This window comes from Lytechinus variegatus, chromosome 1 (assembly GCF_018143015.1).
Source record: "Lytechinus variegatus isolate NC3 chromosome 1, Lvar_3.0, whole genome shotgun sequence".
NCBI lineage: Eukaryota > Metazoa > Echinodermata > Echinoidea > Temnopleuroida > Toxopneustidae > Lytechinus > Lytechinus variegatus.
The window spans coordinates 83328950-83355027 of record NC_054740.1 but is presented as its reverse complement, the minus strand read 5'-3'; the positions used below and the strand labels follow the sequence as shown (position 1 = coordinate 83355027).

The 26078-nt window shown below is 37.6% G+C and overlaps 2 protein-coding genes and 1 long non-coding RNA gene across 5 annotated transcripts in view; 2 read left to right on the top strand and 1 right to left on the bottom strand.

Moving 5' to 3' along the window:
- LOC121432066 (adhesion G-protein coupled receptor G4-like) overlaps positions 1-6243 on the top strand; it is a 51910-nt gene extending 45667 nt beyond the window's left edge. Inside the window, exons 14-19 of the mRNA XM_041629902.1 lie at positions 270-428; positions 2494-2618; positions 3156-3418; positions 3971-4037; positions 4412-4568; positions 4897-6243. Coding sequence (XP_041485836.1) covers positions 270-428; positions 2494-2618; positions 3156-3418; positions 3971-4037; positions 4412-4568; positions 4897-5343 — 1218 coding nt within the window. The 3' untranslated portion in view covers positions 5344-6243. The remainder of the gene's footprint in view (positions 1-269; positions 429-2493; positions 2619-3155; positions 3419-3970; positions 4038-4411; positions 4569-4896) is intronic.
- A 2260-nt stretch (positions 6244-8503) lies between these two features.
- On the bottom strand, positions 8504-25333 carry LOC121425508. Of its 2 annotated transcripts, XM_041621586.1 has the most exons (4): positions 24872-25333; positions 23652-23867; positions 11494-13966; positions 8504-10106 (listed from the first exon to the last, which is right to left on the bottom strand). In XM_041621586.1, the coding sequence occupies exons 3-4, from the start codon at positions 12904-12906 to the stop codon at positions 9780-9782; spliced, it is 1740 nt and encodes a 579-aa protein (XP_041477520.1). In that variant the 5' UTR covers positions 12907-13966; positions 23652-23867; positions 24872-25333; the 3' UTR covers positions 8504-9779. The 2 variants fall into 2 exon arrangements, with proteins under 2 accessions (XP_041477520.1, XP_041477528.1); XM_041621594.1 differs by lacking the exons at positions 23652-23867; positions 24872-25333 and having other exon boundaries at positions 11494-14215.
- LOC121425525 lies at positions 19547-20576 on the top strand. 2 transcript variants are annotated; one of them, XR_005971502.1, is made up of 3 exons: positions 19547-19861; positions 20090-20187; positions 20504-20576. It is a non-coding gene; the product is annotated as an uncharacterized LOC121425525 (long non-coding RNA). The 2 variants fall into 2 exon arrangements; XR_005971501.1 differs by lacking the exon at positions 20504-20576 and having other exon boundaries at positions 20090-20188.
- Positions 25334-26078: the final 745 nt, after the last annotated feature.

The following is a 26078-nucleotide window of genomic DNA, read 5'->3' as shown; positions in this document are numbered from 1 at the left end:
GAATTAAAATCCTAATTAACGTTTGCCTAACAAAGTCAAACATTTCCTCGTTTTTTAGAAGCGGAACATTTTCTACTCTAAAGCAACATAATGAGCAAAATTTCAAATTAATATTCAGAATGATCCAAGTCTTTCGACGCGTTTATGGAGAAAACGTGTTTTCGCATCACGAGAGTTCGTAGAGACCTGTGTCGGTTCATAAAATAAGCGCCGAATTATCTATAGCCAAATTATAAAACATATCCTCCTAATTGTTTTTTTTACCCCAGGGTTTAAATTATTCCAACATTGAATGTGTGTTCTGGGATTTCACGTTGGAGCAAGGGAGAGGAGACTGGTCAGACAAGGGTTGCCAATTTGCAGGGCGTCGCAGTGATGGAAATATTATCTGCTACTGCAATCATTTGACAAATTTTGCTGTGTTAGTGGTAGGTATTAAATATAATGGAAGTCAACATTTATAAACTCTTTAATCTTGCCTTTTCAAAAGTACAACTCGGAGTACAACTATATGGTCATGCATCTCAAATAGACTTTGTACCTTGTACCCTCAACTCTCTTTCACACACACCCCACCCTCTCTCATACACATACAAACAAACACACCCTACCTGACCATCAATACACCACGCACACATTTTCGTAATTTCACACTCGGGACTCAGTTGTCATTAATCGCCAAAGTGGGGGACAAGTGTTTGTGGTCTCGTACTATTTTTTTTATTTCATCCACTTAACGGGCTCATTTTCCAACACAAGTCATGACCATCATATTGCTCGCTAATCAAAGACGCTTCCTATATCCCTCTACACAAAATTTGAGTTTAATTGGCCGGACCCTTTACAAATCCTGCTTTTACTAAATGAAACAGTTTGAAACAATGTGATGAATTTATTGATTGGCACGGGGATTTTTTGTGTGGAGCGGGGACGTCCCTGGTTGATGCTTTAGTGAAATGGAAGAAATTTTCCCAGAAGAAGGTCATTGACACACACACACACATGTTCCATATGGTTTTAAATGTACGTCAAAATTCTCCAACTTTCAGTCAACTCCTTCGGCTATATGTTATTGTCACTCCTTTCCTTAATGCTCTACGTGAACACTTATTCTCCATGCCTCCAATTGAAACTGCATTTTAATGAGACATGTAGCGTATTGTTTTGTCTTGTCTCTAGACCTCTCCAATTTCACTCTTTCCCTTCCTTCGTCTTACTTTCTCTGTTTTTCTCATTCTGTGTAGGCTAAATAGCATGTATTTAGCCTTATTTTCTTGGCTTGAATATTGGGCCCTTTGTTATGCATTTTCTTAATACTGTCATGAAATTATTTGCTCTTGCACCGTTCATTATGTTTATTTCTATGCTAGTTTACCAACTGTATTCATGGTAGTAGAATTTGCATGTTTGTATGTCGATCATGCTTCGTCTCTTTTTTCCTCTCTCTCTTTCATTTCATTCTACCCCAGTTCTCTAAACTCTTTGCTCCTCTTCTTCTTCTCTCTCCCTCTCCATTTCTCTATCTCTGAATATTGTATACGTGTATCTGACAATTACTTTGATACTATGTTTTTGCTTTTTGTGTTACTTTGTGGCATGATCATTGGTGTCAAGTTCGACTACTGTGTATTTTCTGACATGGTAACATTTAAGTTTTTACAATATATGCAACTCCACCTCCTCATACTTTACTATCTGATAATAGCACAACGCTGTTTATTTACATACATGAACATTTCATATTAACTGGATATTATAATTACACATGAAAGCAAACACCATTGTAATCAGAGGGTCGTGTGTTCGAATCCCACCATGGCCTAGCGTCCTTTGGCAAGGCGTCAATCCACACTTTGCCACTCTCGACCCAGGTGTAAAATGGGTACTCGGTAGGATGTGAAAGCCTATATATGTAGTATGCCTATAGAAATTGAGTCTTGGAACTCTTGTTGGAATGCTCCCCTGGGAGTGAAGAACGTGCATACATTGTATGGGAGCATGCAAGGATCCGATGACCGGGGTAATGTCTGTAAAGCGCTTAAAGACGTCGTTCCGATGTATTAAGCCCTATATAAATGCGGAATATTATCATTATTATTATTAGGTGTTTTTTTTAATAGGCAATGCATTATACCGATTTTATTTTTGTATATTTGTAAACCATGACTAGTGAGGAGAGCTTCATAACAGAAACTAGTTTATTTTTTAGTCATCCTCGGGCACTAGTCGGTGGTGATTTCTTCTTGTTGTACATATTCTTGTTGCCTTTTGCCTGAAAATATAATAAATAAATATTGTGTATGGTAGCATTACAAAATTAACAAAAATGTATTTTCATATTTACATTGGAAATTGTGTAGACCAATTCCACATTTCTTACTCAATCATAATTATGTTTTATTTGTTGTATTCTATTTTGTTTGATGCTGTAAGTTATCACATCTGTCAAATAAACATTAAATATCCTTTCATTTTTTCCTAAATCTTCATCAGGATATTCACGGTCAATTAGATATCAACCAGAAGGAGAAGTTTGCATTGGATCTTATTACGAGAATCGGCTGCTTCTTGTCCATTGCTGGTCTATCTTTCACCATCCTGACATTTCTTTTATTCAAGTAAGATCATATTCATAATAGTGACTTTGCAATGAAAGGAAACAGGACGGAGGCCTTCCCCGGATCTGAGATCAATTCATGATTTTAATCCAAATCTACATTTAAACGTTACCTTAAGACTCTATTCAATGCTTCCTACTGTTCCTGAAGCTATTACTATTATAATTATAATTATGCTTTTTCTCTTTCGTTCTTTGCTTCTTTCTTTCCCTACGTGTTGGGCACTTTGCCGAGTGGATTAGGCGCATTACAAATCACATTTATCATTATCATTATTATTATTATAGCATGCCAAAACTGGCAACATGTAACATACAAATATCCCCTGCATATAAAATACACTTCGGTCACATTATCTTTCAAATGCATATTGCCTCTATGTCATGGGAAAATATAATTCACACCACGTATGTCAAGGTCAGGAGGAACTGATGTGAAATATAAAAAAGGGGAAAATCTGAAAAATTGTGTGTAAAACAAATGAACGTATGAACGTAATTTTCATCAGAAATACATTGCTATTATTTCCTATCACAGATCCCTCCGTACGAATCGGTCTCGTCAAATCCTTATCCACCTCTGTTTCGCGCTCCTCGTCCTTTACGTGGTGTTCATATGTGGAATTGTAGCGACGCGCATCCGGTATGCTTGCTTGGTGGTGGCTGCCTTGCTACATTACCTCGTATTGGTAACTGTCATGTGGATGGGAGTAGAAGCGCGTCACATGTACGTCATGCTGGTCAAGGTCTTCAAGAGTGAGAGATCGAGGTTCGTCATCAAGGCCGCCCTCATCGCTTGGGGTATGTACAATATGATATTAGATTGTGACATGAATAGCCAGACCAGTGAAACATTCAATTGTGAAAACTAGCCACCAATCAGTAATATCTCCATCAGTCTTACGTACTGAACTAACTCCTTACCAAACAACCTTCACTAAAATACCTCAAATATTTTGACTCACTACGCTACTGGGATCATCAACTCCTCTATCATGTCTGTTTCCAGAACCCAATATCAGAGAATGGAATTTACATCATTATGTCTGGTAATAAATCCTGCCAAATGTCGCCAAATGTCACCATTTCTAAGTCTCCAGTGCAACAGAGTATTACTTTTCCAGCCCGTTTTCCAGTGTCGGTGAAAAAATGAGGATCCATAGTTAAAAGTGAATGCATAAAAAAGTCGAACTGACATTGAAAGCATTTTCACGGAAATTAAAACGCCTCATATTCAAAATAAAAATAGAACCCACTTATAACACTCCAATGTAAGAACAATCTACTCACTTTTCAGCATGTTTCACTTATTTGGCTAAAATTTCGTTCTTTTTATTGTCTTTTTCATAATAGGTATTCCAGTTATCCCTGTTACAATTGCAGTGGGATTGTCGATGGATAGCTATAAAAACACAGCATAGTAAGTCTCCTTTGTCCTGTTTTTCGCCCCTGGATCATGAAATTTTGCGTGAATGGTTAGAGTTTTGAATAAGACCCGTTTATATGCAGACAATGTTACGAGTGGGAGTTGTAAAATATGTCGTCTACAATGATTATGTGAGCAATTACACGTGGAAACTTACCTTTAAGCAGAGTTTGTGCATTGCAATGATCAAAATACTATCTAATGTAGTTAGTTGGGAAGAGCGCTTGCAAAATAATCATTGTTAATTAGAGCTGTTATCTATGCTGATAGTAAGATTAGTGGGTTTTATATCAAGTATTATGTCAAGTCGATATGATTCACAATCATGCAGTGTACTGCAATCAATTTATTGCAATTTCTTTTGTCAGTTGTTTTCTGATGCCAAGTCACGTGATGTACTACGGGCTGCTTCTACCAATAGGCGTGATCTTACTGCACAACATTATCACATTCAGTCTAGCCATTAGAAACTTGCTTTGCTCTGATATGAGTGGAAACTCCGTCAATAAAACCAAACGAGAGCAGGTAAGTGGCGAATGGTTTTAAACATGTTTTTAATTAATGGATTTCGTCTTCAACTGCGACACTTCGTCTTCAACTGCGACACTACATGTTTAGATAATTAAGTGAGGCATTGATAACTTATAATATTTGCTCTAAGTGTTTCTGTTTATTATGAATAGTACTTCACTGTCTTATTGAGATTCGAATCAATCACAAACATGAAGTACACTGTCTGCACTTTGGGAGCATATGAAAGTATGGCAACCTTAATATATAGGGGTTATATGACTAATTTTTATTCACTTTTTTCCCATTTTTTTTCTCTCCTTCAAATCATGTCAACTTACAGGTAATATCAAGGCTTCAGAATGCTGTGTGCATGTCCGTCTTGCTAGGGTTGACATGGTCATTTGGCTTCTTAGCTGTTGGTGATGCTTCCTTCGCCTTCCGTCTACTCTTCTGTATCTTCAACAGCTTCCAAGGGTTCATCATCTTCGCTTTGTTCTGCATCCGGTCCAAAGAGGTCCGCAGCGCCTGGAGTTCCCTCTCCATCATCGAGTGCAACATCCGCAGCCAGTCTTACCGCGTCAAGGAGAAAAGCTACCATGCGAACTCGGAGTCTGCGTGGAACGGCCCTTGCGTTATCGACTGGGGTGATGCTCCTGGGTTGGACGCGTATCTTCATGCCAACAAACAGAGGTTTCGTGACAGCGCCAATAGCGACGAGTCAAGGATCGCTACCTACAGCGTTAGCGCAAGCGCTCTGAATACGAACAAGATTAACAATGGCTGGTGACAGGTCCAAGCAGGAAGCTCAGAAGAAAGCGATGTAAATATATTTATTCCAAGGGAAAGAGATTCTTGAGAAAGAAATGATACAGCCATGAGCAGCTTCCGTGATAAATGCAATCCGGGCTATTAGATTAAAACAAAAAGACAGACGTGTCTCGGGTAATGCTAGCCAAATTAGACATAATAAGATATCCTGTATACAACAAGTATTATGAAATGAATACATCACATTACTACCCTGATTAGGAATATTATAATAAGTGTTATTTCACCATTCTTTATCGATTCTGATTTCCAGGGGAGAATTTCTTATATGTATATAAAGCAATTCAAAAGTAAGCCATACCGTATATAGACTCTTCCCATGGATCTTGCAATTTTCGTAATAGTTATGGTGTAGGTCTAAAAACTTTGGTATGTTGACTTTTTTCTATTGTATGAAATTGTATGAAACTGTGATCCGCAATCAGATTGAATTTTCTTAAAATGCTGAAAATATGAAATGATTAAAACTCTTAAAATGAATCTCAAAATATAAGGCCATGTTAAGAGAGTATCTTTCTGAAGTTGAATTCATTAATCATTATCATACACATCTCATGGATCCAAATTAACCAACTTCCAAAGCAACAGCCATTACACTGCAAAAACTCCGGTGTTTATTTACCAGCAGCCCGGAATATACAGTATATAATTACGTTCACACCAGAGAAGTGTTAAACAACACCAGTTTGGTTTTGGTCTAACACAAAATAGGTGTTTATGCAACATCAATTAATGTTAAAACAGCATCGGTTTGATTCCAAACTAGTGTATCAAAGTAATTTTTAAACTTATTGAATCACGTATCTAATTTTTGTTCTCTCTATTTTGTAGTTGTATTCGATAGGAAAGATGGATTTAACAGTCATCGAAAGATTTCGAATAATCAAATTGTTACAAAAAATGCAGTAATATCCATAGGTGCCCTCCTCAGTTACTGGTCTCATGTTGTAACTGTATCCATAACCCCGTCATCGTAATTCTGTTTTAGATTGTATGTGTGCTTGTTTTTCATGAAAATAGTGTAGACATTTCCATTAAATACAAATTTAATTTAAAGTAATAAGCAAGGAGTTTAAAAAATAATGGTTACAATATCATATGTACATGGATGGGGGTTATGGTTCTTTGATGTTAAGTCAACAAAGCGTAATTAATACTTTTTAAATGATCTCAAGATGCCGGGTATATGAAATTTTGGAAACAATGTCGAAACACTATTATCGGCTGTGTTACACGAAGGATGGCAAATTTTGGTCTAATTTTTTTTTTCTAAATTTTTGGTCACTGCAGAGCCCTAATTCGTTAAAACAAGCCAATATAAGCTGAAACATGTCATTTCTCTTGATATGAAAATAATAATTTGTACTATATTGTTATGATTGTAAATAAACATGTAATGATATCTTGAAACATGCGTCAATTGTCTTTTTCTATAAAGCTAGTCACCTTTTGGTAAGAATAATTCATGAAGTAAATAGATATTCTCAATAATAAAAGAAAACCCTGACAATTTTACCATTTTAAAGCAGCATTTTGACAGACATTCAAATGCTCCTAATAATATAGACAGCTATTGCACATTCTGTTAGAATACATTTGTGATGCTATGTGTCAAGCCGCGGGCATGCAAATGCGTCCAGTCGTGTAATTTGAAATCACATTTTAAGAATAAAACTAACATGAACATGATGACTAGCATTTATTTTCGCTGTCTCTGTAACCATGTACAATGTTTACTGTTCATACTATCCGATTAGTCGAAACAAACAATAGTCATTACACAATAAAATTTTACTTTTGTAATTTTCCAGAAAATCTGGAGTCAGCACGTGAATTTTTTTTCTCCAATCTGCAAGAAAAATCAGAATAAGCATTTGCCTAACATAATTCTAAACTTTCAAGTTTCCTATTTATTTCATTTCGACTCAACATATTACACAAATATAACATACAAATCAATACAAGGCAATATACTATGTAAGAAATATGACAATAAAAAGGAAATAGATAAATGTTTTCGTTAAACAATACCTTCATTTCGGATCCGGCTTAGTATAGTGTGACCTCTTCTTACGATTTCCGGTTCAATTCAAGGCGCGTCTTTTTCAAAATAAGTTTTCTTCTTTTACCCATGCACCGCCACGCAATCGTGAGAAAGCACGACTATCGTACACCATTAACATGTTTAAGCATCACATTTATTTTTGCATCAGCTTTTCAATAACAGAAGAATTATTTCATTTGTGGATGATCGCATAAGATATATAAAACGAAGATGAAGCTACTACCAACTTGGAGTTTTTAAGGCAAACTTTCGTCCACTCATGTGGAATTTGTCATATCATGTGACCTGTCACATATTTCCTTTGAGCTGCCTGGTGACTGGTCATCACTGGGTCAGAGATAGGGGACATTAAATGCCAAAGTCCCTATGAAATACTGAATTCATCATCTATCCCCATATAACTTCGTCATTTGTCTCATCCAAAAGCTATCTTCAAAATCAATATTGAGGATCCCATCCCATCCAGTTATACCCCTTGTCGAACTATGTTCAGTCTCTCGTAACAAGTGATTTGGCTTCACAGGAGCGGACAAAAAATTGCCAACAAAAATCCATGTTTGTAGAAGCTTGAAATGGCATCAAATATAATTGATTATATCATTAGTATACATTGTGTGTTAAAACTGATTTAATACTTCATACAAAGCTTAACGAATAAGACATGGAGCTGCATGTACAAAGCGGTTTCACTTTCTTTTTTTTTTATCTTTCGTTCATATCACGTCGAGCCCCGCCTCATTCTGAGAAGTGTGCAGTACATACATCATGGCTGATCATCATATTTACAGATAATGATATTTTGCTACAGTTAAAATGAATACTAGCAGTGTGTGAAAATTAAGACTAGATTCTTGGTTTACATAATGTCTTATGCATAGACATTACTTATAAATATGAAAGTACATGTTGAGAAAGGAAAACATTCCGCATATTTCCATTTGTCTTGGGAGTACTGCCAAAGTCAGTGGTTTAAGGACAAGTCCACCCCCCCCAAAAAAAAGTTAAATTGGGTAAACAGAGGAAAATCCAACAAGCATAACATTGATAATTTCATCGAAATCGGATGTAAAATAAGAAAGTTATGACATTTCAAATTTTTGCTTATTTTCACAAAACAATATATGCGCATCCTGGTCGGTTTGCAAATCAGGGTGCTGATGATACCACTCACCATTTCTTTTCTGTTTCATTATGTGTAATTCCTCGTTGTCGTGTGAAACAAAGATTTATTCCTCCTTAAACATGTGGAACTTCCATTGTTTAACATGTTTACTTCAGTCAAGTTGGTCGTTATTGCCAAATCTGTGAAACTTGATATATTGTATAATTCAAAGAATAAAAAACAAAAGCGATAATGAGTGGGGGACATCATCGACTGTCTCATTGCATACCACTGACTTGTGCATAGAACTGTTTTGAAAAATTGGGGTATCATATCCGATTTCCAATTTTTAGCCTTATGCTTCTTTGATTCAAATCAACATTATTCTGGGGGTGGGCTTGACCTTTAAAGTGTAGTTACCCACAAAACAGCATATTATACTTGTAGAATATCGTAGCCTTTCTAGAGGTTTCTATTATCTTAACGGTATACCTTACGCACAATCACATAGCACCTTCACTTATACCGTGTTTACATATGTGATCGGCTTTTGGTTCAGAACCAAAAGCCGATGCAGAATCGGCGTTTGGTTTATATTGCACAGCTATATTGTACAGCTTGCGGTGCATAATTGGCTCCAAATTGGCTCGCATGCATGGCAAAAACCTGAAATGATACGCACACCAACAATATACGTCATAATAAAGACAACGCTGGATACGTGCGCTTACAAGAACGATCATAATCTTACAGTAAATGAAATGTGCACCAATTGCCGATGCAGAAGCGGCTTTCTGTTTACACGTAGTAAAAAAGCTGATTCTGCATCGGCTCGCGGTTCTGAACCTACTTCTTTGGTGGTGCAAATTGCCGATTAAGAACCGCGAGCCGATGCAAAATCCGATCACAATAAACACGGTATATAAGTATATAGGGATACACGTAAACAGAGTTGTCAGAGATGCGCCAGCTGCAGATCACCAACGCATACAAGGTAAAAGACGGCGGCGCAATGACGTCAGTGCATATGGTTATTGTTCTCTTTTTATAGACTGATATCAAATTGACACTTCTGACTTGGTCAAGGAACATTTTTTCACATTTTTTTCTTAATTCTTCTCTCTTAAATTTTATCGCTTGAAATGCCACAGGGGCAGTTGTCCCCTCGTCCTCTTTGTTCATGACATTAAGGTTCCCGGTGTGTGGAGAGACTGTTTTCCGGATCATTTCACATTCGTGTTATAACGTTGTCAGTCTTGCTTTCATAACTTTCGATGGTACGAACAACCTCCCCATCAGTGCTGGTATAATGTAGCGCATTGGCAGCCGGTTCCACGCAGCCGTTGGACGACTTTGGGATGGACATGATGGAGGAAGATTTCGTCGGCATTCCGTTAATCCACAGCTGCCAGACTCGCAGATTGCACATGAATGCCGCAAAGATGAAGGTACCTTGGAGGGAATTGAGGACAACGAAGATATACCAGACAACCGGAGTCCTAACGTAGGCGGCGACAAAACCAATCACCCACGTAAATCCCATCAAAGTCGAAATCTGAAAGAAAAAGCCAGCGAAAATTAATCTATTCACCCATTAAGTTAGATCATAGAGCTATTATAGCTCCATGGTTAGATAGATCACTCTAGTGTATTAACAATGAAAAATTATTGAAGAGAAGAAGTTTTCATGCATATACGGATTGAGAGTGAATGCCCGAGTTCTAAAAGGTCTAATACTGTAACGCTACGTCCCGGGGGGGGGGGGGGGCACTCAGTATATAATGCATAGTGGGTATGTGCCGCGGAGGGGACCCCCATTTTTACACTCAAATTTCCGTTCCAAGGCATAGCATTTTTGCCTTGTTGAGAAAAAGAACAAAGAAAGCCGCTCCAAGGCATAGCATTTTCTTCTTATCGCAAAAAAAGAAGAGAGAAATCCGCTCCAAAGCTTCGCATATTTTTCGTTACGCCGCTCCGATCGCGTTGGATGAGCTGCAATTTTGGTGAAAAGCGGCCGCAGAGCTCCCCGGCGGAGGCCGCGCTAGCTGCATCATGCACGTGCATGACCGTTCCGTAGGGATGCATACGCGCTCACACGCTGGCGATCCGTTCCAAGGACCCCCGTTTTCACAAACATTTGTCGTTCCGAAGCCCGTTCCGAGGACCCTGCTTTTTACAATAAGCCCGCTCCAAGGCCCCCGTTTTTTGTCTCGCCCGCGGCACACCCCCACCACTTTTTTGGTCGAGTGCCCCCCCCCCCGGGCGCTACGTACAGCCTCACCGGTGAAATCAACTCCAGGGGCCCGTAATACAAAGCTTAGCAAACGTAGAACACCTTCTTTTTACGAATGATTGCGATGAGTTCAATGTATGATTTTAATCGTGAAAATCAAGCATACGATCAATCGCTTGCCTTTGTATTACGGGCCCAGACCGACGAAAGTTATTATGTTACTTCCAAAGACATACAACCTGTCGTTTTCAACTCGTCTTTTTTGTTGATTGCACGGACAAGCACGCAAACCGACTTCGGACCAACCGATCCTATTACGTTATTTTAAACGATAAACAATCGGCCAATTTAGAGTCGATTTTTAGTTTAGATTCTAAATATAGCATGAGAAAAAAAAGCGAATTGTAGATCCAAAATTCTAATTAAATTGTATTTGGTTAATAATTTGTATCAAGATTCGGAGCGATCGATTTCAGGCCGAGTTTAATATCAACACATCGTTGCGTGTCGATGTTTCTACTTCCCTTCCCTGCAAAATCTTTATATCATATTTTCTTCATGTACAAATCGAATTCCTCGGTATTATATCAAACATGATGATATTTAATATCATTATAATTATAGTCGAACAATACTGTATAGTGTTTGACTGCACATTCAATTCAATCCAGCATAATAACGTTTTCAAATACAGCAATTGAATAGTCACCTTAAAGTAGATGAGCAGCTCTTTCATATTTTCAGTGTAGGTTGGCTTACGCAGATGATGGAGGAGTAGTTTTCTTGACAGACGCTTGGCCTTGAAGATTGAGAACACTGTGTGGGCAAAGAGAACCATGTTGAGACACAGGGTGATTGCCACAGGAACACCAAATGATAGCATCAGTGGAACATATCCAGAAAGCCAACAGATACCATCACGACCGTAAATAACAGTCTCTCTTTTCTGAATTTGGATGATCAGGCAAGGAATGACGACAAGAAGTGGGGTTCCGAATGAATTGGAGAGGTACATAAAGAGAATCTTTGATCCATTCTCGCTTCTTCGGCTGATCGTCTTAGAGCCGAAGGTGCGGTTGAGGTCGTATGCTAAGCTGAAAGTCAATGCAAAAGCCACAAGCCAAGTGTAGTGCGTCAACGATGAAACTGCGGTGCAGAGAGTGACGTTGAATTTAGTCAGTCCACCCAAGAGGAGCAATGATTGCCCAGTGAAAAGAGCAACACAGAGGCACATGATCAACTTGTTACATACGCATCGGCGCAAAGCTCGAAAGCGCACATACGTTAGGAAAGTCAGAAATAACGCAACGAGCGACAGTGAGCAACCCACGGTGCTGACAATAGATTGGTTTAGAGAGAATGATATATAGGTAGTCACAGAAGTTTTGTTCTCAACTCTTACGTTGCCGAAGAAATTGCAAACACGGATGTATCCATTATCAATTCGTAAATATTCTCCTGGGGAGAAAATTCTACCAGTTGGTTTGTATTCAATTTCTTTGGTTCCATTGCGAATTTCAGAGAACAGTGATTGATTAAGTGTCACAAACTGACAATGGAGCAAATTCTCGGTACAAACAAATAGAGATGTCACCTTGGTGTAGTTTGCATTATAAGTGACTCGTTCAATGGCCATGTACTCAGAATACCACTTTTCAAGTTCATTGACGTAGTAATTTTTCACTCCGGTTGGACTGAACTGAGTGGCACCTAGGGGAAATATACGCAGCGGAATAGTGCAACGGTCTTCAAGAGCGGTCTTGCATGATTTATATCTTTCTGCATTAAGAATGACACAATGATCATAAAACTGGGATTTTGGAGTCGCAATTATCTGGACCATGTAGTCATCTAGTGTTGTCCAATTAGAATCTTTTTCATTCGTAGACACGTTCGCCAGAATGTTGTAGTGGCAATGTAAATATGATTTGCTATAGGTTGCTAAGATTTTTATCACATCTACAGAAATACCTTTCTCTTGGAGACATCCCAGTAATAAAGAGAACTTGCCTTCGCATGATTGTCGAGAATCAGGGTGAAATTCCAAAGACCACTCTTGAACTTGATCAGGACAGTACTGGTTGAGAGGACCCATCTCTGGAACACAGGTATCGATGGCCATGATAAATCCTTCGGAGCACGATAGATGTATACACACATTTGCATTAGGGTCGTACACATGTCCAGATGGACACTCAGTTACAATCTCCTCCGTTTCTCCTCCATTTCGATGACTTTAGAGGAGCCTATGAAGTCAATAATGACTGATATTGGCACGAGATGCAGTTCCTTTAATGCAGTCTCTTTCTGATTTACTTTATACAAAGCAGTAGGAATGTCCTGGGTGCACAAGACATCGTAGGCTTTATTGGTTTCACAGCCCTGGCAAAATGACTTTTCGAAATGTTCTTGATCGGGTCGTGCATAATCTATTCGAACATAAGCAGTGACACTATTGCAGTCATCTCCTTCTTGCTTTGTGAAGGAATCTCCACAGTCAGCGTGGTCAGTAACCTCAAGATTGATACATGTTCTGATGAGCTTCGTGTAGACATGGCTTGGAGGATACCACGTTACACTCCTGTACGACACGACATACAGATAAAACATTCTCTCTAGTGCATAATTACCTAAGTCCTTACTAGCATTGATGTTGTCAACAATCTTAAGATACCAGTACACATCACCATAATCATCATTGCATTGAGCACAAAATTGATTTTTGTACGCCACATTCGTCTTGTTAGAAGTAACGGGTACATATTTAGCTTTAAATTCGCCGTCGCTCATTTTCGATGAAGGGAGCTGAAGGGTGTCTTCGCATTGGGACTTCAAAGTCTCGTCTTTACCAGGCAGACATTTTGATACTACCCAAAAACCTGTATTAGAAGGCTTGGGAGCGTATGAAATGGTGTTGCATTCATACCTGTCGAGAGGCAATCCCAAAAGATCTTCAACATCTATAGTAACGGAAGGTTCGTCTGTGGCCGATGTAGTAGTGGTTCCATATTCGAGAAGACACGTCTCCTCATAATCGTTACAGCAATCGTCGAAGATGAGACATAGTGTATCGCAGTAGCAAGCCAAGTGTTCTGTAACGGGGGCATCAAAGCAGGGAGGGTTTCTTGTGCGGCAGAAATGTGTATTGTTGCAGAATACTACCTGGGCAGAGTTCGAAGTACCTAATTGAAATGAGGAAAAAATGACATTATTTTCCAGCAGTTATGTTTTTGTATGATTAATTATTTCGTGACATCAATCTACAGTATAGATATTTAGTTATTCGTTTCATTGAAAAATTGTTTCCAGTATTTGCTATGACATGATAATGATGGTCGTATTACAATACCCGGCCTCCGAGACAAATTACATCAGACAGTTGTGATTACATAATTATTTCACTTGTCATATTATACCAGAGTTCAGAAATTCATGGTTCTTCCTTCGGCAACTTTTCTTTCGGGAAAGTAATCAAAATATATCACAGATGGCATAATTTCAAATGTCCCCATAAACGAAGGATACCATTCCGAGCAAAATTTTGAAAAAAAGTACAATTTAGTCATTTGTTTGCTGGAAAGAATCGAAAAGTTGTCACTACATACAGTGCGTCCCACAAAAAACTAAATCGAGATTTATCGATGATTTATCATAACTGAATCATTAATAAAATAGACAAATGACCTACCAATTTAAAGCTTAGAATCTCTTCTTTCATCTGAAATTACTTAGATTATTTCTCATTTACGCATGAGTAAGCAAAAACAATTAGAAGAGGAGATACCAAAAAGTCTCTTGGCAGGCTGTATCTGGGTTTCAAAAAGAAAAATACATTTTTTAAAAGTTCAATATGTGCTCTTTCATTTGATACCTCAATTACAGAAAATGGTCGAGAAATAACAAAGTTCTGGCTGTTTGAAATAAGGCTTGAATTTCAATAATTTTATAAAATGAAGAGGTTTTACAGGCTAGCGTTCAAACTCACTGACGGTCCGTTTTAAGTCTTTTGTTAACCATGCGATAGCTTCTGTGGGAAATCGGTGAAAACACGTTTATTTAATGAAATTATGGAAATACAAGCATTGTTTTGAGGGAGCATAACTTTTTTACTTCTTGACCGTTTTCTGTGAATGAGGTATCAGATTTTGAACTTTTTAGGCATGTTGTTTTCTTTTTGAAATTCAGATACCCCCCGCCAAATGAGTTTTTGGTATCATTTCTTCCAATTGTTTGTGCTCACTCATGCGTGAATGAAGAATAATCTAAGTAATATCAGACGAAAGAGGGGATTCTAAGCTTTACATTGGTAGGTCATTTGTCTATTTTATTAATGATTAAGTTATGATAAATCATCGCTAAATCTCGGTTTCGTTTTTTTCTGGGACGCACTGTATAACTGTAGCATTCCGTATGAGGTCAATTTGGAATTTTATCACACATAGAAACAAGGATGAAACATTGCACCTTTAAGGGTGAAAAAACATGCGGCACGTAGGGCACCTTTAAGTATGCATTGTTCCTTCTTTTCACAATAGTGCGATTTCGCACAATTTAAAAATGAAATATAAATTTTTGCTATGAATGCAACCAGTAGATTAACGTGGAAGCGGACCTGCCAGGATTCGAACCTGTGTACTGTCTGTTTTCAGACAATATTTTACTCATACACCACCATTTGGCCAAGCAAAGCCAAATTCTGTTGAAATAATTTGTTCCCATTCACATCGTGCATAATACCATAAAGGCCTGTAGCGGCCATTTTGACTTTCCAATAACAGTATTTATCACCTAACTGGCAGAATAAATGATACATCTTAATAGAAATTGTGCTTTCAGACAATATTTTACTCATAGATCACTATGCATTTATTGTGCTCGCTCCTGCAGTGGATATTGGTTTCCCACTTTGCCTTGTACATAATACTGTTAATGTCACTGGCGGCCATTTTGAAAGTCAAAATACAGTATTTAACACAATCTTGAAACCTGAATGATGCATTTCACTTGAAAATAACTTTTTAGACAGTATCCCATTAACTTATCACATGCATTTTAGTGCTCACTCTTGCGATTTCTTTGCTCCTCTTTCTCATTTTGCATAATACTTTTAGGGCCTTTGGCAGCCATTTTGAATATCAAAATACAAAATTGATCACATACATGGCATATTAATAATATATTTCGTTAACAATTATTTTTTGTCAGTATTCCACTCGTTTAATCTTAATAATTTGCATTTTAGTGCTCCCTCTTGTCATTTTTTTGGCCCCCATTGCCATTGTACGCAATACTGTTTGGGCCAGTGGCGGCTATTTTAGATATCAAAATACCGCAATGTTCCCATTTGTAATAATCAATGATATCCATGTATCTCGTTAGTAATAATGATTTGCATATATTACTTCGTTCACACATCGCGATTTATTGCAGTTTAGTGCTCATTTTTGTGAAAATTAGTCTTCCCTATTCATTTTGTACATATCCTATGGCGGCCATTTTGAATATCAGGAAAACAAACATTTTGTCAAAAATTATTTTTCACAGAGTATTTCACTTCTGCCACACAATTTCATGCATTTCATAGCCAATGTGCGGACAATTTTATTATTTTCATTCGTAATTTGCATATTTTGGCGGCCTTATTGGATTTTGCCAATTTGCGGAAAATGCTCAAGGTTACACGAGTGGCCTCATTCAGATTCGTAATCAGCACCCTTTAATTGACAAGAAATCGTAAAAAGATATAGTATATATTTATATGTATATATATATATATATATATATATATTATATATATATATATATATATATTTTTCGGCATCACCAATTTTTCCAAAGGGTAGATAGCTCTGGGGAACCTTGATTTAAGCTACGCCTACCATTGTTCTCTTCATCCATTTCTTTCCAATATTTAAATAAAAAAGAGTTGCCAAAAGCTGTTGTACATGTATAACTTTACACATTTGTATTTCTTCTCCCATATGTGTACTGTATCGAAGCAATAGCTTTGATCCAGCTGAGGCATGGCGGCTTGTCATTGTTCAAACTCACCTTCACCCGACAAAGGAATATATAATTGGTATAGTGTCGAAAATCTGTCTATGACGGTCAATCGGATCGGGCTCGCCCTAGCTACTAACCGTCTCTGTGGTCTAGTGGTTAAGGCACCGGCGTTCAAAGCTGGGGGCCGGGTTCGATTCCGGCAGAGACATTTTTTCGGCATCACCAATTTTTCCAAAGGGTAGATAGCTCTGGGGAACCTTGATTTAAGCTACGCCTACCATTGTTCTCTTCATCCATTTCTTTACAATATTTAAATAAAAGAGTTGCCAAAAGCTGTTGTACATGTATAACTTTACACATTTGTATTTCTTCTCCCATATGTGTACTGTATCGAAGCAATAGCTTTGATCCAGCTGAGGCATGGCGGCTTGTCATTGTTCAAAACTCACCTTCACCCGACAAAGGAATATATAATTGGTATAGTGTCGAAAATCTGTCTATGACGGTCAATCGGATCGGGCTCGCCCTAGCTACTAACCGTCTCTGTGGTCTAGTGGTTAAGGCACCGGCGTTCAAAGCTGGGGGCCCGGGTTCGATTCCCGGCAGAGACATTTTTTCGGCATCACCAATTTTTCCAAAGGGTAGATAGCTCTGGGGAACCTTGATTTAAGCTACGCCTACCATTGTTCTCTTCATCCATTTCTTTACAATATTTAATAAAAAAGAGTTGCCAAAAGCTGTTGTACATGTATAACTTTACACATTTGTATTTCTTCTCCCATATGTGTACTGTATCGAAGCAATAGCTTTGATCCAGCTGAGGCATGGCGGCTTGTCATTGTTCAAAACTCACCTTCACCCGACAAAGGAATATATAATTGGTATAGTGTCGAAAATCTGTCTATCTGACGGTCAATCGGATCGGGCTCGCCCTAGCTACTAACCGTCTCTGTGGTCTAGTGGTTAAGGCACCGGCGTTCAAAGCTGGGGGCCCGGGTTCGATTCCCGGCAGAGACATTTTTTCGGCATCACCAATTTTTCCAAAGGGTAGATAGCTCTGGGGAACCTTGATTTAAGCTACGCCTACCATTGTTCTCTTCATCCATTTCTTTACAATATTTAAATAAAAAAGAGTTGCCAAAAGCTGTTGTACATGTATAACTTTACACATTTGTATTTCTTCTCCCATATGTGTACTGTATCGAAGCAATAGCTTTGATCCAGCTGAGGCATGGCGGCTTGTCATTGTTCAAAACTCACCTTCACCCGACAAAGGAATATATAATTGGTATAGTGTCGAAAATCTGTCTATGACGGTCAATCGGATCGGGCTCGCCCTAGCTACTAACCGTCTCTGTGGTCTAGTGGTTAAGGCACCGGCGTTCAAAGCTGGGGGCCCGGGTTCGATTCCCGGCAGAGACATTTTTTCGGCATCACCAATTTTTCCAAAGGGTAGATAGCTCTGGGGAACCTTGATTTAAGCTACGCCTACCATTGTTCTCTTCATCCATTTCTTTACAATATTTAAATAAAAAAGAGTTGCCAAAAGCTGTTGTACATGTATAACTTTACACATTTGTATTTCTTCTCCCATATGTGTACTGTATCGAAGCAATAGCTTTGATCCAGCTGAGGCATGGCGGCTTGTCATTGTTCAAAACTCACCTTCACCCGACAAAGGAATATATAATTGGTATAGTGTCGAAAATCTGTCTATGACGGTCAATCGGATCGGGCTCGCCCTAGCTACTAACCGTCTCTGTGGTCTAGTGGTTAAGGCACCGGCGTTCAAAGCTGGGGGCCCGGGTTCGATTCCCGGCAGAGACATTTTTTCGGCATCACCAATTTTTCCAAAGGGTAGATAGCTCTGGGGAACCTTGATTTAAGCTACGCCTACCATTGTTCTCTTCATCCATTTCTTTCCAATATTTAAATAAAAAAGAGTTGCCAAAAGCTGTTGTACATGTATAACTTTACACATTTGTATTTCTTCTCCCATATGTGTACTGTATCGAAGCAATAGCTTTGATCCAGCTGAGGCATGGCGGCTTGTCATTGTTCAAAACTCACCTTCACCCGACAAAGGAATATATAATTGGTATAGTGTCGAAAATCTGTCTATCTGACGGTCAATCGGATCGGGCTCGCCCTAGCTACTAACCGTCTCTGTGGTCTAGTGGTTAAGGCACCGGCGTTCAAAGCTGGGGGCCGGGTTCGATTCCCGGCAGAGACATTTTTTCGGCATCACCAATTTTTCCAAAGGGTAGATAGCTCTGGGGAACCTTGATTTAAGCTACGCCTACCATTGTTCTCTTCATCCATTTCTTTACAATATTTAAATAAAAAAGAGTTGCCAAAAGCTGTTGTACATGTATAACTTTACACATTTGTATTTCTTCTCCCATATGTGTACTGTATCGAAGCAATAGCTTTGATCCAGCTGAGGCATGGCGGCTTGTCATTGTTCAAAACTCACCTTCACCCGACAAAGGAATATATAATTGGTATAGTGTCGAAAATCTGTCTATGACGGTCAATCGGATCGGGCTCGCCCTAGCTACTAACCGTCTCTGTGGTCTAGTGGTTAAGGCACCGGCGTTCAAAGCTGGGGGCCCGGGTTCGATTCCCGGCAGAGACATTTTTTCGGCATCACCAATTTTTCCAAAGGGTAGATAGCTCTGGGGAACCTTGATTTAAGCTACGCCTACCATTGTTCTCTTCATCCATTTCTTTCTTATATATATATATATATATATATATATGTTGTAATGTGAAATTGGCTACCCCTATTGGGTTGTATCAGGCTATTTAAATTTGCTGTAGTTTGGTGAACAATGGCTATTGTTCAAAGTGTATTCAGGTATGCATTTAAGCATCCCTGGATATACTTGGCTGAGTTGATCTCTTGACCAATCAAGAGTCAGTTGGGGGTAGCAATAATGTACCCCCAATAGGTATAGAAGGCTTTCTTTTCAAGCCAGCTAGAGCACAAATTTGGCGGGAAGAGGGCAGAAGAGATTGAGCTTTTGGAGAAGAAGGTTGTCTTCCCCGTGTCAGTTTGAGTCAAAGTACAAGTGAGTTAATTATTATTGTTATTATACTACTGTATACTTGTAAACTTTGTGTAATCATGTATTTTAATCTTACTAAATAATTATTGATGCCTACTGGATGATTTTATATGTAAACTGACATATTTGATGCCTCTGAAGTTAAGAATTTTATAAATGTTTTTACATTAATGTAACCCACTTACCATCAGATCCATTTCATGATGTTGTTTGTTTTATTTTTCCCTTTAGCTCAACCTCGCTATAGAGGATGTTTGCATCTACACTGTCATGACTGTAGGCCTAATTACCAGAGTAGAGTAACCTAGAGATATTGAGAGTAGTGGGCGGTGAGTTATTTTAATTGGATCGTATTGCAATAAAACCTGTCTTTTATTGTGTAATATTCAGGAATTGTTTGTTTTGCATTTTTATCCAAACTGCAGTCTAGTTATAGATGATATAAATGTATATTTTTATCAAACCACATGTGTGAAGCAAGAATAAAGAAATGTCATATTGAGAATTATAATCATCATATTGTGTAAACTATTTATTGAAATAATTGTAAGTTATCACATGGAATAAGTGTTGTACATGGGCCATATGATGTTATTTTATCAATATATATTTACATTGTATTTTTATTATTCTTTGTCTCTGCAGCGAGGCTGTTTTTCATAGAATAAAATACCTGAACTACTGCAAACCAGTCTGAGCTTGGCTTTCTTTCATATATATATATATATAATAAAAAAAATGTTATGCCTCTTCTATCCTGGACTACATCGTTTTGAAGATCGCTTTGCCTCGTTAAACTGGTTTTAGCGTGAGGACACAACCATTCTTCGGGAAGCAATCTTCACACTTTGAGCGCGTACTCCAGACACTTTTTGGAGGCAAAACTACTTGTAAGAGGTATTCCGAACTGGTTTCGCTTCCAAAGCCGGTTCGACCGTTCTGAGCCAGTTTAGGACGGTAATGAGGATATTTCATTTAGATATAAACTATCGAATGTGAAAGCTTGCAACCTTCCAAATTTCCAGGATGAAAAATTTGCATTTTCTCCCTCTATATAGCATTTTTTCGGAAAGGATTGCACCCTTTGTGCATTTTTTTTCTAAGTGTGTACTTACTTACTTTTCAAGAATGAAATCTTTCTAATAATTCTTCGAATTTATTTTAAAAAATTTCTGTCAGATATCTCCGATCGGTCTTTGTAAAACAACAACCCAAATTTAAACGAAACTTTTGAAAATATAAATCATTACGATTTAAATCTTAATACAATCTAGTAAGAACATACAAAAGATCCTTTCCAGAAAAGAAAGTTATATCAGAATTATATTGTTGTTATATACATAAAATTATATACCCGACGTATAGTAATCCAACTGCACTCCCCCTCCCAATCAGTTATATCGGAAGGAGAAACATGCGGGTTATAGTGATTCAGTTCGATTTTCGCCTCCCAGGTCCAAGTGACGCCAAAAATAACAATAATAATAAAGAAATTATAATTTCCAAGTGGTTAGTTCTGGGGATATTCTTGTTTTTTTGTAGATGGAAATGCCTCCTAATTACAGTTCTTTATAATTCAAGTGCAATTTCTGTAAGTGTTACAAGGCGTAACCAAGGTTGCCTGGGTTCTGCGGAACCCCGCCGCTTGCCAACAGCCACCCCCCCCCCCCAGAAACAAAAGGAGAGGAGGAAGGGTATATTAAAAAGGATTTAAAAATCTAGATTTTAAGTCAATGTGCACAAATTATTCTGCAGGCGATTCGGGTATCATAATTTTGTTTCAGTGAAATATGCAATCACGCAATTACACATCCTGTTCGTGCTTACAAAAGTGCTGAAAATAAAAAAATTAATTGTTCAGCTCTCGATGCGCTCTCGTATTATTTGATTAGCAAGATATATCCCATTCTTGAACTCCAATTAACAGTCTTTGAAATGTCCTTTTTTCAGGTCAGTATAAGCCTATCAATAATTATCAGCACTTTGCATTCGCTGTGCATGCAGTTCTCTTAGTCAAATACTCATCCTATACGTGATTACAACAGGTGCTTAGAATAATCCGTTCTTAAATCTAAATCCCTCACCAAAATTCAGCTCGCCATTTCGTGCTTTCATCATTTATAGTAACAAAAAAAGTCCTCTTCACAATGGTCCTAGATGTTGAACAGTGCTTAACTATATTAACTCGATCTTCTCGCTCACATTAATTTGTTTACTGAGATACGGAGCTCGTTCTTTATGCAAAAGCGTGCTTATAATTTCCGAATTTTCAGATTTAAATACTAAAATTTTCAGCACGCGCTTTGCGCTCAAACCAGTCCTTTAGCGAGACACCCATCCTTTTCATGATTAAAAAGAATAAATAGAACGTCCTGTTTTTAGGCTTAAACCTAGAAAGCTCGCGTTTCAAATTGTTTGTTGGATCTTCTTCTTTATTTAAAACGTCCGCTAAGTGTCAGTTTTTTCAGAGCGAAATATTTTAGCTCGCACTTCGCGCTCGCATCAATTGTTCATCCTGATCATTAGTACAAAAAATGCTTAGAATTTCAAGCTTTCAGATCAGAATATAAAAAAATCCTCTCGCACTTAGCGCTTGCATTATTTTTATCCACTGTCTCTTGCTCATCTTTTCTACTTTGGAGCTCATTTTATTCACTTCTCTCCTATCTTTCACTTTCCCTTTTACCTTTCTCCTGACTCTTCTTTCTCCACTTTACTTGTACCTTTTTTCAGCTTCCTGCTCTAACCCTGTGTTTTTCTCTTTTACCTTTAGCTATTGTTTCTTCTTTAGGCTACCTTACCTGCAGGCCTATAGGCCTTTTTAGGTGTGCCTCACAAGCCTCCATTATTTTTAGAACACATTCTTTTATTTTCCCTTTTCACTGTAATCACTAGTTAACATGTACTTTGTTTTACCTCAATGCATTATGGAACATCTATATATTCTGTGATGAGCTGCTCTACATTGTTGTTTGAAATGTTTATACTGTATTTATGTTGTTTTTAAAAGAGCCTTTTTAATCGGCCTGTGAAATAATAATGAAGAAAAAAATTGTTAGTGAGATATGTATCCTTCGCATGAGTCACTGCAAACAGTTCTAAACAAGTCCCTTTTCATGTTTTCGGGTCAGTATATTACAGATTTCAGCTCGTGCTTCTCGCTCGCAACAACAATTGTTTCTTAAGATAACAGGCCTGGATATTGGTACAAAAATGCTTAGAATGTAAAGTTTTCACATTAGAATATCAAACATAATATTCATTATTTTCGCATCATTTGGTTGATGAGATATGTACCTAATTCTCCATGAGTCACTGCAAAAAGTCCTAACATGCCTTTTCCCGTTTTCAGTTCAGTATACTACAAATCTCAGCTCACGCTTTGCGCCCGCGTTGTTGAGATCTAAGTTACTTACTCATCTTGATCACCATTACCAAAATCGGTCTGTACGTTTTTTTATTTTTCAAAATACATACATTATTAAAAATTCATTAAAAAAATTAGCATGTCCTTGCATTCAAGCGACCGATCGGGGGAAATGTAGATGAATATTTCTCCACCCCCCCCCTATTTGCGAAAATGGATTCGTCTTGCGAGGAAACAAAACGGATCATAAAATAAACAGTTAACTCTTTATAATTCGGAACCCCCTCATAGAAAAATCCTGGCTATGGCCATGGGTTACCCTAATACGCATTACGTTACCTCGTAGTTTGTGTTACAAAAATGATCAACGTCTTATTTCCGTATTGGTAGGCCTAATTTTGTTGTAAAAGATGAATTCAAACTTACTGGTCCATGGAGGCATGTATGTTACTGCTGGTGTTGGGTCTGGGTTGTCGCAATAGCAAACTGAGATGGCCCAACAGAGAATGAGAAGAGTTTGGACCTTCATTGTTCTAATGAAACATCCCTAGATGTATTTGTCAAGATGTAGATATTTCCTAGCTGCTCCAAAACGACTGAATCATTTGCTGTGACAATGCAATATTCGAGTAGAAGATGTGCCTTGATGCAGAAGTTAGAAATGATATTATTAAAAGCAAAGTTGATTATGTTAATATAGTAAAATTCAGAGCAAAATGCTGAAAATGTCTTTAAAATCGGATACCAAATAACGAAGTTATTCAATTTCAAAGACTTGCATTATTCCGGTGAAACAGTTCTGGGCATGTCTTCATGAATATACATTTATGTGGGCTGATGATGTCATAATTATGTCCGCTTATTCTTTCGTATTTTATTATAAAATAAGTTTTATTCAGATTTTTTTTCTACCAAGAACTAAAGCAATTGGATTGACAACGGATTAAGTGCATTAGTTATTTCTTGCTGCAACTTATTTTATCATAATGGAGACACATCATTTACAAGAAACAATTATGATTTCATGTAATAACATAAGAAAAAATAATGTGGGGATGTAAACACACCAGCCCACCTATTGAAGACATGCCTAGAACTGTTTCACAGGAATAACGCAAACCTTTACAATTTAATAAATTCGTTGTTTGTCATCCGATTTTGATGAAATTTTGCTCTGTGAATTTTACTCTGTTTATTTAGATATAAATATCCTCAGCCCGGAGTATCCCTTAAAAGCAATAATTTTACTGAGTTCATGTCTTTTGTGGCAAAAGTAGCCGTTAAAGTACAATGAATACATACAGGTTAGACAGAATTCATCGTGGACAACACATGTTTTCTAAATGAAGACTTCCATTTCCTGGGTGAATATTATTATCAAGATGAGCTTGGGGCTCAGCCTTGAAGAAATGGTCATGAATTAAGATTGTTGCCAAGTGAAAGATATAAAGAAAAGAGAAAGAACTGAAAATTTTTAAGCACTTATGTATTAGGTCTACTTTGAGAACACAGATGATAAAACCTCTTTATATATGAACTTAGTATTATTGTTGTAATTTTAGTTAAAATGAATGGTAATTCTTTCGTTTTCTAAGTTATACAATTTTCATTCTTGATGAAAGCATAAGAAAATATTATGAACTTACCTTAGTAATATTATGAACGATTGTCCTTTTGATGCTTCTGGGGGCAGGTGACTGAAAAGTGATCGCAACTATTAATTTTGTATCCCACTAATTTTTTTTTACAAATTTCATAGAATATAATAGTGAATTAATTGATTTAATTGTAACTTAATTCGGCAAGGTCGGTATAGGAAACTTCTGCCACAGCAGACTGTATTGCACGGCAAATTAGCTGATATGCCAAATCTATTGAAAATGAATTCGAAACCATATGAAGCAGAGAATCCTTTGAACACACAAAAGCGATTTGCTGGAAAAGGGATCAGAATGTCTACATGTAGACAGAAATCTTCGGAAAATATGACAACCACACTGAGAATGGATGGATTTATAAAGGCAAAGGAACTGTTTCAATTATTAGGGGGGATAGAACTTACTTTCTTAGACACGCCTGAAGGATTCGTATTTGACAAACCAAATGGAAGTATATGCAGTATGGAGAAGAGATGGAGGTGTGGTTTTAGCTGCACAAAGGAAATCGAAAATGATAATTAGGGAATATGACGCAGCGCTGGGGATGCTAAACTGATCTAGAACAGAATATCATAAAGGATATGGGTATTCTAATTTGAATAGCTTTATCGCTCACGCAGATAAGACATGCAGGACGTCCCCCCCCCCCCCGTCCATATCAATAAGTAATGGTGGACATAGCTGGACAATTTTTTTTTTTTCATGTTTGTTCTTCCTTCTGTCTTATTAACAATAAATATCTTGAGAACTGGTCTAAAAAAGAAAGTTTTTTTAAGTTGTATTAAAGATCGGTTATCACTACATCCTCTTGAATCTGTTCTAGCCCGTTTTACTTAAGAGTTTAAATAAATCAATCCTCCGAGAAATAAGCATGGAGAAATAATATATATGCGGGAGCAATTAGACACATTACTAAAACCAATTAACTAACATCCAGACACATGAAGAGAAAAAGACAAGCACAAATGCTAACTTCCAAATCTAACAACCGAGGACTATTAATATAATAATGGTTGATAATATTAACAGTGCACAACGCCTCTCCAATGTGAATCTATGTCACACACATTGCAACTTATTAGCAGAACCAAAAGGACGACGAAGCTGTACAGGGGAGGGGGAAAACCCATCTTTCATATAGCCTGGCGTAAATCATTGATATCGCGATGGAATAGTGCCATCATCTCTAAAAACC